The 14772-nt window shown below is 37.2% G+C and overlaps 1 protein-coding gene across 1 annotated transcript; it reads left to right on the forward strand.

The window, feature by feature from the left end:
• The first annotated feature begins 4937 nt into the window (after window positions 1-4937).
• Window positions 4938-5351, forward strand: LOC102663542 (uncharacterized). Its single transcript, XM_006586463.1, has one exon. It carries the CDS (start codon window positions 4938-4940, stop codon window positions 5349-5351), a length of 414 nt encoding a protein of 137 aa, XP_006586526.1.
• Window positions 5352-14772: the final 9421 nt, after the last annotated feature.

The following is a 14772-nucleotide window of genomic DNA, read 5'->3' on the forward strand; positions in this document are numbered from 1 at the left end:
ACTGCTAATATGTAAATATAAATAGTATAAGGCTATGGCGTAAAAACATGGTCTATATTTACTTCTAAGATTGTTATGGCTAAAAAAGACCATGTCCATAAGCCATAGCCTTATACTATTTATATTTACATATTAGCAAAACGAAACTGTAAAATCTGAAGGACAAATAGTTAAGAAAGTTGTTCATTAGCTGCAAATATCCTTCCCTCCTCAAGTGCAAGCTTCTTGTGTAGCCGCTCTTGGTGCTCAGAAAATCCCAAAAACAAATCCCTCTTATTACTAGCTATTTTGAATTCTTTAGTTCCTGAATGTACAACCTTCAAATTGTTGCTCGTTCCCCTCTTTCTTTTCTGCAAAAAAGAAAATCAATATCAAAGAATACATGGATGAAGTCCTAAGGATGCCATGTACATGTGTATTTCTGAAGATATAGTATTTATATTCCATCAAGCATACATTGACTGTTGATTACATGTAATAGACTTTTTATAACATGGTTGCCCCAAATCACAATTAAAAAGCACAACTACCAATCTTTTGGAGTCATTTGGTTAATTTGTCTTGTCTCCTTCTGTGGTGGAGTTTTGTTTAATAATATTATACTTTTGCCTTCCAAAAAAAACTTATGACTGATCCTCTATTCATTAATCCTATTTTGTATGTTATTGTATAAAAGATCATGGGTTCTCCACCTGCCTCCACTCCTCCTCCTCCTTCTCCTCCTCCTCCTCCTTCTTCGGACGCATCGGCTTCGCCGTCTGCTGTGAAGCGGACATGTAAAGCCTTACGTCTACGATCGTTGTCCACTAGACCACTTGGTGCTGAGAGACCAGTGGTGCATGTTGATCCTGCTACCGGGAAGGCCGACGGTCCCCACAAGAAGAAATTAAGAACAAATTTGGGGATTGTGGCGCGTGATAAGGTGGACATCACCTACGAGAACTGGAAGGATGTCCCTACTGCTCAGAAGGACCTGATTTGGGAGGAAATTCAAGTATTTCTCTTTTCTTATTTAATTTTGTTTAATTAATAGCCAAAAAATACATTATTGTAACAAATAAACTTTATTTGATGTTGTCAAACGAAATTTGATATCCCAGAGGCTTCTGACAGTAGGACGAAAAGGAAGTTACTACAGACCATGGGGGAGAGATGGAGGCAGTTTAAATCAGACCTCACGAGGAAATGGGCCCTTGCAGCCGATCAGGACGGTGTCGAGGACACTGTCTGTGAGAAATACGACATCAGCAAGGAAAAGTGGGCCTAGTTTTGCCGGACTCGCAGAGACCCTTCTTGGGAGGTATGTTCCTTGCCATTTAAGTTGTTTATCATATTAAACATGATTTTGTTATATTTCATTCTACCCATTTCAAACATTATTGTTTAATTTTTTCAGGATGTGCGCATGAAGGCATAGGCCATCCAGAAGCAGAATACTGCCCCCCACATTTTGTCTCGTGGGGGTTATGATTATTTGGAGCAGAAGCTCCTGACTGAGAAGATGAAGAAGAAGCTGGAGGAAGCGTTGATGGCATCATCGACCCTCCATCCCCGGTCAGATGCCTCGTGAAGTGGAAGATGGCCCGCACGAAGAAGACAGGGGAGATGACGACTGAGGCCGCAAAGGAAATCGCTAAGAAGATTGTAAGTCATTTTCAACTAACCATTACAATTATGTTTCAATATTTTGAGAATGCCTTGTATCACTGTGTGTTTTCTGTGCAGGATTCGTTTGAGGAGCAGGCCACATAGGGATCGTTCGTCCCCCATGGACGTCAGGATGTTCTCGCCGCTGCTATTGGACGTCTAGAGCACCCTGGACGTGTCCGTGCTGCTGGAGCTGGTGTCACCATCAAGCAATACTTTGGATCGGCTCCTCGGACGTCCCGCAGCGCTTCCTCCCTGCCTCCTGACGAATTACAGTAGCTGACCCAGCAGATCAGGGACCAGCTAGAGGAGTCCATCACAGAGAAAGTGACCAGGCAGGTCATGGCATCCTTCAGCCAGCTTCAGTCGCAGATGCAATCTCAGGGACTTGAGTGCCTCCTGTGACTCTGTTGGTCCCTCCGGTCCTCGAGTGAGCACAAAGGGGAGTTGTGTTGATCCCTCACGAAACGATCCTGAGATGGGTGACTCTGACAGGTGCGGTTTGTACATAGAAGCAAATCCTGCCCGCCTGGTTGCCATGGGGAGAGTTTATGAGGGATCCATTATTGTTCATAACACTCCTTTGTTGCCTGACCAAGTAAAGGTGAGTGTGGAGGAGGTTACAAATGCAGATGCTCCAGTTCCTGTACCCACTAATGAAGTTTCCTTAGTGAGGCAGGCACTTCACACCTTCCTTGCTTGGCCGGCACATCTGGTCAAGTCTTTATCACAGCAGGTACTTATTGTCCTTACTATATGTTTCTTCTTTTTAAATTAATTCATTAAGTGTACCTCAAATTAGGCTATTTAACTTTCTTTCATGAACAGGTAGCTGTGTCTCCGCCAAAACCACCTCTGAAGCCTGATCCGAAGGTCGATGATCCGCTTTATTTGATGACATTGACCATCCCAGAGCTTTTCTTGAGGCCTTATCAGGTTAGATGGGATGTCACCGTGTTCGGGGTCGTTAATCCAGATTTCCCCCTCTACATAAAGCACGAAGACCTCTCCGAAATCGCACACGGTGGTCAATGTCTCAGCATATCAGTGTTACAGTTGTGAATTCTGTAAGTCTTTATATAAAAGGCCTTTAATTACCTAAGTTATGGCTTTTAATTCATAAATATTTAACTTTGACTTAACATAAACAGGCATCTCACTGAAACATGTATGCGAGTAGGGAATTCTGATATCTATGGATTCCTCGAGCCACAGTCCATTCAGAGGTCTGGGCAATCGCAGTTTGAGTCTGAAAGTTACATAAAGAGTTGGATGTAGAGTTCACAACGCGATGTCTATCTTGGAGCCTACCTAAATGGGTAAGTCACAAAATAACTAAATTTAATTAATGTTTACTAATGTACTAACCCATTTTAGGTTTTATTGTAGTGGACACTGGCAGATGGTGGTCATCCTGCCCAAAGAACACCTAGTTGTCTGGTTTTGTTCATTGCATAACAGGTCAGACAACTACCTTAAGGGGATTATTAATAGGTTAGTGTTCTTTTCAATACATTTGCACTGTAATACCACAACGTAAAACACCAGTTTTTAATTGTTACTCATATGGAACAGTGCTATCAAGGGTCTTGATGATGCTCCACAGCCTAAATCAAAGGCTTCTGTTAGGTGGATTATCATCAAGGTACGTCATTTACATAAAACTTCAACTTATATATATTTCTTTATGTGTCTGTACACTAGTTGTTTAATTAATATCCAAATTTCATTATGTATTTAGTGTAATAGACAAAAAGGAAGTACTGAGTGTGGCTACTATGTGATGCACTGGATGTCCACCATCATTTTAGGAACTTTTAGAAATAATTGGGAAGCGGTAAGTTTATTTCAAACAAAATTGATTTATTTATAATTTGTATTACATTATTAACTTATTATGATTTATTTCATCATGCAGTATTTTAACGATCCTAGACCATTGGAGCCAGAGAGATTAAAAGCATTGCGAATCCAGTGGGCACAGTTTTTTCTCCGAGTTAGAGATTAGGCCTAGGATTTAGGGACATTATCTTTAGCTTTATTTTACTTTGGTTTAACATTTTTTACATTTTCTATGTAACATGAACATTGAATTCATTTGATGATTGTTCTTTATGATAAATCAATTATTTGATGTTTATTATCATTAAAACTGCTTGAAAGCAGAATAAAATGTTTATTTGCTGTGAATTAGGCCTCCTGAAATTGCATTTGACAGGTACAATTTTGGGTTTACTGTAAAAACAGAAAGTATATATAAAAAAAATACTTGAAAACAACATCGGTTATTAACAAAAACCGATGTTAATATCATAAACAACATCGATTATTTACAAAAAACCAATGTCGATATGAACCTTAACATCGGTTGTAATAGAAAACCGATGTTAACGTTTGTATATTAACATCGGTTATTTGTGTATAACCGATGCCAGCGTTTGTATTTTAACATCGGTTATCTGTAGATAACCGATGTCAACACTTGTACATTAACATTGGTTAGTTATAAATAACCGATGTGAACATTTGAATATTAACATCGGTTATGTACACATAACCGATGTTATACACAAAGAACTACACCAAATAAGTGTATGCATCATCAACGTTGACATCGGTTTTCTAGCAAAACCGATGTTAATGGAATATATTAACATCGATTTTTCTAAAAAACCTATGTTAAAATAACATATTAACATCGGTTTTACTGGAAAACCGATGTCAACGTTCATCATGCAGACAGCTTTTTTGTTGTTGTTCATTCCGATGTTGTCATATAAATGTTAACATCGGTTCTCAAAAACCGATGTTAACATTCATACATTCAACATCGGTTTTAGAACCGATGTAGAATGTTCTAAATAACCGGTGTTGAAATTGTATTTTCTAATAGTGCTATTGTAGTTTTTTTCTTTTATTCAGCAAGGACGACCTTGTTTTGAGCCGGGATAATTTTGTTTTTATTCGAACAATTTCTATTATGTTTTCATTAAGTGAATGTGAACCCTTAATCTTTTGAAATTAATTTAAAGTCAATTAGTTTTTTTATAAAAAAAATTTCTGCGTGATTTTGTTTCCTTTTATTTTTTTTTTGTGAGGGTAGAGAGTGTCACATTTAGTGGTATCAGAGTAGGTCGGACCTTTCGGCCATGTGTGTTATGAGCTTTCTGTATTTCCTTGTGTACTCTGATGTGTTGTGTTTGTTTTGTTTGATTAGAGTTGTACTAAATTGTGTTGGTATTTTTTTTCTCTCTTTTCAAAGTTTTTTTGCTTGCGTGACATAGGAAGTAATGGTTGGGAGAAATGAGCGAGAACGACTTCTTACCGAGGCCTTGAACAACTTGGCGCAAGTTATGGCCAATCAGGGAGGCGGTGGGGGAGCAACTATGTACCATGGTTTAGATTGCTTTCAGAGGAACAACCCACCTACCTTCAAAGGGAGTTATGATCCTGAGGGTGCTGAGGCTTGGCTGAGGGAGATTGAGAGGATCTTCCAGTTGACGGAGTGTCAAGACCATCAGAAGGTGTTGTTTGCTACCCACATGCTAGCAGATGAGGTGGAGTATTGGTGGGAGAACACTCGTCCACGTTTAGAGGGAGCATGTGGTGCTATTGTTCCATGGGGGACCTTCAGACAGACTTTTTTGGAGAAGTATTTTCCAGAAGATGTGAAAATAGGAAGGAGATGGAGTTCCTTGAGCTAAAACAAGGGAGTATGACGGTGGCAGAGTATGCAGTGAAGTTTGAGAACCTTGTAAGGTATTTTCCTCATTATCAGGGGGAAGCTGGGGAGAGGTCCAAATGCGTGAAATTTGTTAATGGCCTTCGACCAAAAGTAAAGATGATGGTGAATTGTCACGGTATTCACAACTTTGCACAGTTGATGAACATGTGTAGGATCTTTGGCGAGGATCAGTGGGAGAAGATTGCATTTTACAGGAACGTCAATGCCAGACATGGGAAAAAAAAAGAAGCCAATGACCCACAATCGTGCTAAGCCATATTCTGCCCCTCCTGGGCAATATGGCCACAGTTTTGGGGGACGGAGGACTGGTGGAGGACTTTAACCAGTTGGTGGGAGTTCTCAGCCAGTTAACAGAGTGTCTCAGCATGTCGGTAGAGGTAGTGGTGAAAGTGGTGCTCCTGCTATTGTTACTACACCAATCAAGTGTGGGAAGTGTGGTCGGCTTGGGCATCATGTTTGTGAGTGCACAGATAGAGAAGTGGCTTGCTTTAACTGCCAAGGTAAAGGCCACCTGAGTACCAGTTGCCCACATCCGAGGAAGGAGAAGAGGAGTGGAAGTCTAAATAACCAGAGTGGACGACCAAGGACCACAGGGAGAGTGTTTGCTCTTAGTGGTGTTGATGTCGCACAGTCGGATGATCTCATCCAAGGTATGTGTTTCATAAGTAAAGTTCCTTTGGTTATATTGTATGATTCAGGTGTGACCCGTTCGTTTATTTCTCGTGTCTGTGTTGAAAAACTTGCCTTACCTGTGTCTTCCTTGGAATTTGACTTGATTGTGAATACACCTGCTAGTGGGTCTGTTTTAACTTCTGATGTGTGCTTGCAATGTCCTGTCTTAATTTCTGATAGACAATTTCTGATTGATTTATTTGTTTTACCTTTGAGTCAAATTGATGTTATTCTTGGTATGGACTGGTTATCTTCCAATCACGTCTTATTAAATTGTTTTGAGAAATCTATTGTCTTTCCTAAGTTTGGTATAAGTGAAGGTGATATGTTTTTTTCTACTAACCAAGTTGAGGCCTCTTTAAGGGAGGATGCACATGTATAAATGATCTTAGCTAGTATGAGTGTTGAGACCAAAACCCCTGTGAGTGATATACCATTGGTGAGAGAGTTTCCAGAGGTGTTTGAGGAGGTGTCAGGATTACCACCTAAGAGAGAGGTCGAGTTCTCTATAGACCTAGTGCCCGGTACTGGACCCATATCCATAGCACCTTATAGGATGTCCCCTGTAGAGTTGAGTGAGCTTAAGAAACAGTTAGAGGAACTCTTAGAGAAATAGTTTGTGAGGCCTAGTGTGTCACCCTGGGGAGCGCCAGTCTTGTTAGTTAAGAAGAAGGATGGGACTATGAGGTTATGTGTAGATTATCGTTAGTTGAATAAGGTAAAGATTAAGAATAGGTACCCTTTGCCTATGATAGATGACCTGATGGATCAATTAGTGGGGGCTTGTGTATTCAGTAAGATAGATCTTAAGTCAGGTTACCACTAGATTAGAGTGAAGCCTGAAGATGTTCCGAAGATTGCCTTTAGGACCCGTTATGGTCATTATGAGTACTTGGTTATGCCTTTTGGTGTGACCAACGCCCCTGGTGTGTTCATGGATTATATGAATAGGATCTTTCACCCCTACCTAGATAGTTTTGTAGTGGTCTTCATAGATGATATCTTGGTGTATTCTATGACTAGAGAGGAACATGAAGAGCATCTGAGAGTTGTATTGCAAACCTTCAAAGACAACAGGCTGTATGCTAAGTTGTCCATGTGTGATTTTTGGCTAGAGGAGGTGAGCTTCTTAGGGCACGTTATATCCAGGGGAAGGATAGCAGTAGATCCTTCCAAAGTAGAATCGGTGATGAGTTGGGAGAGTCCTAAGTTAGTGTTTGAGATTAGGAGTTTCCTTGGTTTAGCAGGATACTACCGTAGATTCATAGAGGGTTTTTCTAAGCTAGCCTTACCTTTGACTAAGCTTACTCGTAAAGGTCAAGTTTTTGTGTGGGATGCCCAGTGTGAGAGTAGTTTCCGTACCCTTAAGGAAAGGTTGACCACTGCACCAGTTTTAGTCTTACCTAATGATGTGAACTTTACAGGGCGGATCGCTTGATACAGGTTATAGAGTTTGGATGACACCACTTCCGATGAATGAAGATAAGTCAGGGTAGATGCCACTTCCGGTGAAGAAAGATAAGTCACGGTAGACGCCACTTCTGATGAAGGAAGATAAGTCAGGGTAGACGCCACTTCCAGTGAAGGAAGATAAGTCAGGGTAGACGCCACAAGGATTACCTTGATAAGTCTGATATTGGTTCAACAAGGAACCCAGAGAGAAACTCTCACCAAATTTTATCAAATGCCAAAAGTTTTTTTATTGAAAACAAAAACAAATACTTATAGTGTATCTGAACAAAAAGATAAAAATAGACATGGGCCTTCTAAACAATTTGGGCCAAAATTACAATAAAAATAAATTATAACTAAAAACTTATTTAACTTGGGCCTTCAAGTTAGTTTGGGCCTTCAGCAACAATTAGTAGTCTTGGTAGTGTCTTTGCCTCTGGGCCTTCATCCTTCTCCACTTGGGCCTTCATCCTTCTCTACTTGGGGGCTTTATCCTTCTCCACTTGGACCTTCGCCCTTCTCCACTTGGGCCTTTAGCCTGTATTTGGCCAATTTCAGGATTCTCATCATTCCCTCCTTCTTTGAAAACATTTGCCCTCAAATGTCCAGGATCATCACCAGGTTCAAGTACCACTTCCTTCCTTTTCTTGTTGGCTTGCTTAGTATAACTTTCATTCTTCTTTGCAATTTGCACCTTCACTTGGTCATACAATCTTTTCACATACTCAACTTTGAAATCCTAAAGCATGTCGGTCCAGTTGCGTATCAGGTGGCTTTGCCACCATCTCTCTCAAATCTCCATAGTGTCTTCCATATCTCTCAGCTCAGAAAATATGTCCATGATCCTTCGCACGTGATCGAGTTGGACGATGTCCAAGTGAAAGAGAACTTCACATATGAAACACAACCACTAAGGATCGACGATCGTATGGTTAAGCAGCTAAAGGGGAAAGAGATTCCCTTGGTCAAAGTTGTATGGGGAAGTGTTTCAGGCGAGGATGCCACCTGGGAACTAGAGGGTCAGATGCGTGATGCATATCCTACCTTATTCGATACCGGTAAGTTTCGGGGGCGAAACCTTTTTTAAGGGGGGTGGAATTGTAACAACCGTAACTTTTAATAAATAAATAAGAAATTAATAAATAAATAATTAGGTCATAAATTCCCACTATATAAACCAAATGCTAACCTAGAGCAATGTTTACAAAACACTTATGTTCCTTTTCTTCTTCTGACGCACAAGAACCCTAACAAAGCAATCGGATGAGGAGCTCTAGAGAGCACCAGAAATGCCACAATTGCTAACGGAGAACATTTGAGCGACTACATCGAGGTAAGGGATGAGTTACTCACGCTTGGGGATTAGAAGCAATATGTATAGGGATCTCTAGAGGATCAATTTTGGGGTATTTTGGGTTGCTTTTATAAAATATTAATTAATGATTCTCTCAAATTGAATAATTCTTACGCTAAATTTAGTGTAATATCTTTTATCAACGCGTATAATATTTGTTGTTTTGTGCTTGTGAATTACTTTTTTTTAATGTGTAAATGAATTGTTATCATTTGAATGAAGGAATTTGACCCAAATAATTATATTCCTTTTTGTTTGTAATAAAAATTTATGAATAGCGCGTATTGTGTCATTGCATATATTTCTTTTGTTGAGACTGCGATTCCCACCTACACTACACAATGTAATATGTCTATTCCCTTTTGTTAAAGTTGCAATTCCATGCTCTGTATCTACATACATGTTTGCTTTATATATATATATATATATATATATATATATATATATATATATATATATATATATGGTGAAATTTGATTTCACTGTATGTGTCCATATTGTTAGCTTTTTTGAACGGTTTGAGTGCTCCTTTAAGCCTGTGCCGATCCCACATGGTTGGAGCATTCTCGCAAAACAGCGTGACCCTGACTGGTCTCCCTATGATTTTACTTAGTGAGAGTGACCTGTCATATCCATTGTGCGGTGTGTCCTGTTATGTACTCCTAAGCGCCCCAGTGTGGTTTTTCACTGACATGGTACCACATTGCATATAGGCTTGAGTCTTAGTATAATTGTTGCATAACGCTTGTGTTTGACTTCCATTGAGTTAACAATTATGGGTTGATATTATTTTCTGGAATGTGTGAACTTGAATGGATGTGAATAATGTGTATGATTTTATTAAGTGATGTTGTCTTTAAGTATTATATGTTTTACATGTTCTAATGTTTTATTATATATGAATGTGATAACTCATTCCTGGTGTGTGTTTGTGTTTGGGCTGATTGCCATTTTGTTCAGGTGAGCCATCACATGATGAGTTCCACGCTAGAGATGGAGAGACTTAGTTCATGATACGGACATGCTCTGATAAGTGTGACATTGGGATTTTTGCATGTTATAATTTATGTGAATGATATGATTGCGTTACATTTTCTATTGTAGTTTTTTTCTTTTATCCAGCAAGGACGGCCTTGTTTTAAGCCGGGATAATTTTGTTTTTATTCGAACAATTTTTATTATGTTTTCATTAAGTGAATGTGAACCCTTTATCTTTTGAAATTAATTTAAAGTCAATGAGTTTTTTGTAAAAAAATAAATTCTGCGTGATTTTGTTTCCTTTTATTTGTTTTTTGTGAGGGTAGAGGGTGTCACATAAACTCAGGCAATTTCCTCTTTATCCTATGTCCTATGACATTGTCTTCATCTGCATCTCTCCTATTTTTCTCAAGCCTTCCTCTTTGAACCTTTTTATGTGGTGAAACAGGTTGTGCATACTGTGTCTGGCCCAATATTGTGGTCCTTGGACTGGCTCAATAAAATGGTGATGTGTCTTATTATAAGCCTCTATGGACAGCCAGTCATGACACATGTCCTTAGGCTTGCCTCCTTTGTGACTTATTGTTGCAATGACATGTCGGCATGGCATCCTTACATCAAAGTTGTAAAATCAGCACACATGTAGGTTATGAATGAAAAAAAAAGATTGTACAGAACACAACCTGTTAGTTGCCAAACTCTACAAGTGCATGTCCATTCAGCTAAATTGACCTCAACCTTTTTCCCCCACATGTGTACCTCATATCTCACGCGCTCATGTAATCTACAGATATATCCTCCCAAACGTCAAATGCTCCGCCTATATATTCAACCTTTCCATCACTGGCACGTGGAGTGAATCTTCCTCCATGGTGCAATATTAAAGTTATATTACCATCCATACTACACAATTAGAAACCACAAACATTGCCATATATTAGGAAATAAAAAACCTAACTCAAACATAGGCACATCACATAACAAGATGCAATGTCATGTATAAAAATAGAGCATCATAAATCAAAATAATAAAGGACCATAAAACAAAGTAACAATGAATCCATGCTATATCAAAACCCTTCAACATATAAAACCCCAAATGAATCCACGAAAACAATGCAACAAAGACGAACGCAAAACAACCACGAACCTGAGTGCGAAGCGCAAAGAGTGACAATCACCAACGAAGGGAATGCAGTCGAGGAAAGAGCAAAGAGCAAACATTGAAAAAATCCTATGAAATCGCAGTAAGGCAGTGAAACATTTTGGGGAAAAATGGGTTTACTTCATTTTTGAATGCTTTTTAACCTAACTTATGATAATTTTTCAATTCAGTCCAAAGACTTGCCACATGGGTTTGCTGACATGGACTCAGACTTGCCACATGAGTTTGCTTACATGGACTAAGACTTGCCACATAGACATTTAACTAATAGAGGAAATTGGATTTTAACAGTAGGGACTTATTTGCATAGCGGATGTAAAAATATGGACTATTTTTTACATTTCAATAGGATAGGGACTAATATGTAAAATGGCTACAAAGGCAGGGACCAAAAGGCATATTCACTCAATGAAAAACGATAAGATAAAATTAACATTGAAACATGCGTGCTGCATTGATTTTTAAAGAAAACCCAGAAAAAATGAATAACAAATCAAGTAATTGAATAAAATAACGAAAAAAAATTAAAATTTATTCAGCCAACACATGGCAAGGCCTAGATAGTTTTAATAATACTATTAATTATAGACAAGATAGAATAACTAATTATCATATCTCTTATCTTATTTTATTTGTTGCACCAATAAACTATAATAACATCATCCTATCTTATTTAATTGATCTAATTATGTATTTCTTATGGGTTAGGAAGCAAAAAGAAAGGATAAACCTTCTCTCTTTATTTATCTATATATTTCTAAAATTTTAGATAGATTATGTTTGACAAAACTAGCTTAAGGTTAAAGAGCTAGTTGACTAAAATTCTCCATTTATTCAAATATTTTTTTTAAAGAAAAAAATTATAACAATAATTATAGTTTTAAAAATCTTATATATCTTTTATAATTAAAAAATTAATTGTATAAATAAAATATAATTTCATAATTTATTTAAAAATATTTTTTATAATTTTCATAATTTGTAAATAAATAAATAAATATATTTTTTAGAAAATAAAAAACAATAGATTTTCCTTTTGAACATAATTTATATTAGAGTTTACTATCTTTTTAATTTATAAATTTTGTAGAATTTCAGTTTAGTTGTTGAGCTTTTTTTACTAACTCTTATCTTTTTTTAGTCCCTTAAAAAGAGACTAAAAGTAAGGGAGAAAAAAAGTTTAAGGGACTAAACGTAAAAAATGGAAAAAAAAATTAAAAGATATTGACCTATAAAAAAATTTAGGAACTAAAAACATAAATTAAAAAACTTAGGAACTAAAAAATAATAAATTCTTTATATTATGCAAGTCATTGTACTATTTCGATGTTTTTAAATTTTTTAAAAAAAAAATGAGTCCTTGAACTTGTATTTAATTTTTAATTGAATCTTTATGTCTAACTCTCGTTATGGAAAATTAACTGACTGAGTTGTGTGTGTATGGAACAAGGTTGTTGTTGTATGGTGAAGCTCAAAGAGGAAGATATTTTCTTGTGAGGATCTTATTTTATTTCACTTTTCTTTTGTAACTTGAATAGACTTCTTCAGATGATGAAAAACTGTATTGGTAGAAGTAAGTTTGTTCAAAAAAGGAAACTTGAATGCTTTAAGTGAATCTTTCTTGTTGTAATTACTCCCGTCCTTGCATTTTGAGATATGTCAAGACATTTTGATTGTTGAGGTGTCGTGATATAGATCTTCATAGATTCAATAAGTTGACGATGTTTACTAATACGCCATAATTCTAATCGAGGAATTGACATTCTAGGCTATTGATCCCAATATTCAGCATATGATCTTCATCTTGCATTATACAAATTGCATGCATTTATTTTCATCATGATGAAGCTAAGTCCATCTATCTCTTCAATAATATTTTTTATTAAACTTATCATCAAGAAGATTCATTAGTAGCACACATTTAAAATACTTAGTAAAATAAATAAATAAAAAAACACACTAGAAAAGAGATTAAATAATATATTTGTAAACTTTAAACTTTTTCATAAACACTTTCGCAAAACACAAGTTTTAAAATGAGTTCATAAATAAGTTTCATCCAAGGAAAAAGTGAAGGGGTGATAGAAACAAGAACTAAAAAACAAAATTGGTTAACCAAATCAGGTTACAATAAGTATTCTTGCTAATTGTATGAGAGTGCTCTTCTATTATTATTTTTCCCCTTTCTTCTGCTTGCTGAGACATTTAAAATTTTTAAAGACATCTTATTTTTCTTTACTGTTTTGTTAAACTCATGAATTGTAAATAATATTTTGAGCAAATTACACTTGGACACCTCTTGCTATTTTACACTAAAGAAAACCCCTAATTATTGCAAGTTCGTTACATGGCCACCCCCTCCACCATAACAGTTTGGTTTTCGTTAACCTGAAGGCTGAAACAGTCAGGTGCCTTGCACAGCCATGTTTAATGAAATATCTGAACTAAATTGCACTTGTCTTCCTATTGCTCTCCTCTTCCTCAAGTCCATATGAACTTACTGAAATCCAAAAATGCACCCAAATTCTAGGATCACCACATGCATCAAACACTGTCGCCATCAAACATTCATCCAAACCAAAACCCAAAACATGACTCCATCAAAAAAGAAAAACATTTTAAACAAGTTAAAGGTTTCTTTTATTCCCAAATGGAATGGCTGAATAATCAACATTTGATAGAGATGAATCCTACTGAAAATACCAAACTTGTTGAAATTGGATACAAAAGATAAATGATTGAACAGATAGAATCAGATATATCTTCACCATTAACAGCTATAAGAGAATAAATCTCTCACCATTTTTTTATCATCCAAAAGAGACATGTATATATTTATATATAAAATCAGTACAAGCCCGGAGAGAATACAAAGAGTAAGCTCGAAAGCCTGCCTAACTTTGAACCCTCCATCCAAGGCTTAACAAAATCATTCATATACAGGTTGATCAATTAATTGACATAAATCCTATACCAATGACCTTCATTCCTACAAATGGCCCGAGATCCCACCATATGGTTTGTATTTCTGTATCATTGCATATAATATAGCAGTTTCAAACCATAGTTGTAACCATCTCTAAGTCTAATAGCCGCCCATCAGGCAAATAATAGGTTGAGAGATCCAATCGAACATGGAGTACTGCTAGCCTTCTACTTTCCATTTCAGCCAAGCCCACGATCTCCTTTACACAAGCTCCCACACCTTTTGACTATCCAAATTAGCATCTTGAAACAAATTTTCATTTCTGTGATTCCAAAGAGTCCAAATCACCGCAAACCAAATTGTTTTCCATGTATGATTTCCCTTGGTGTTCAAGCCAAAATGCTGGTTGACGCTATGCATCCCTGCCCACAAGAAACATTTTTGCCAAATACTTGAAGAAAAGGGGCACGAAAACAGAAGATGGCAGGTCTTCTCTTCCTCTAGATGCACATTGCTTCCTATTGTTGATGGATGATATTTCTTTTGAGAAGATTGTGTGTTGTTTGTACCCTCCATGCAGATAAAGCAACATTTGAAGGGATAATGGAATCCCAAACTCCTTTAAATTGAGGTTTAGTTTCCAAAAGAAAGTCATCTTCCCTTAGGACCTTGTATGCATTGCCCGAACCACACCTCTTCCAAAACCATAGGTCCTCCTTCTGCTCTTCCAGTTGACATACCTGCACTGCTCCAAAAAGGTATTGAACATTGGAATCTCCCAAGAAAATCAGTTTCTCCTCCACATCATATTCCATTCCCACCCCCCCCCCCCC

The sequence above is a fragment of the Glycine max genome, chromosome 8 (assembly GCF_000004515.6).
Source record: "Glycine max cultivar Williams 82 chromosome 8, Glycine_max_v4.0, whole genome shotgun sequence".
In the NCBI taxonomy this organism is placed as follows: Eukaryota; Viridiplantae; Streptophyta; class Magnoliopsida; order Fabales; family Fabaceae; genus Glycine; species Glycine max.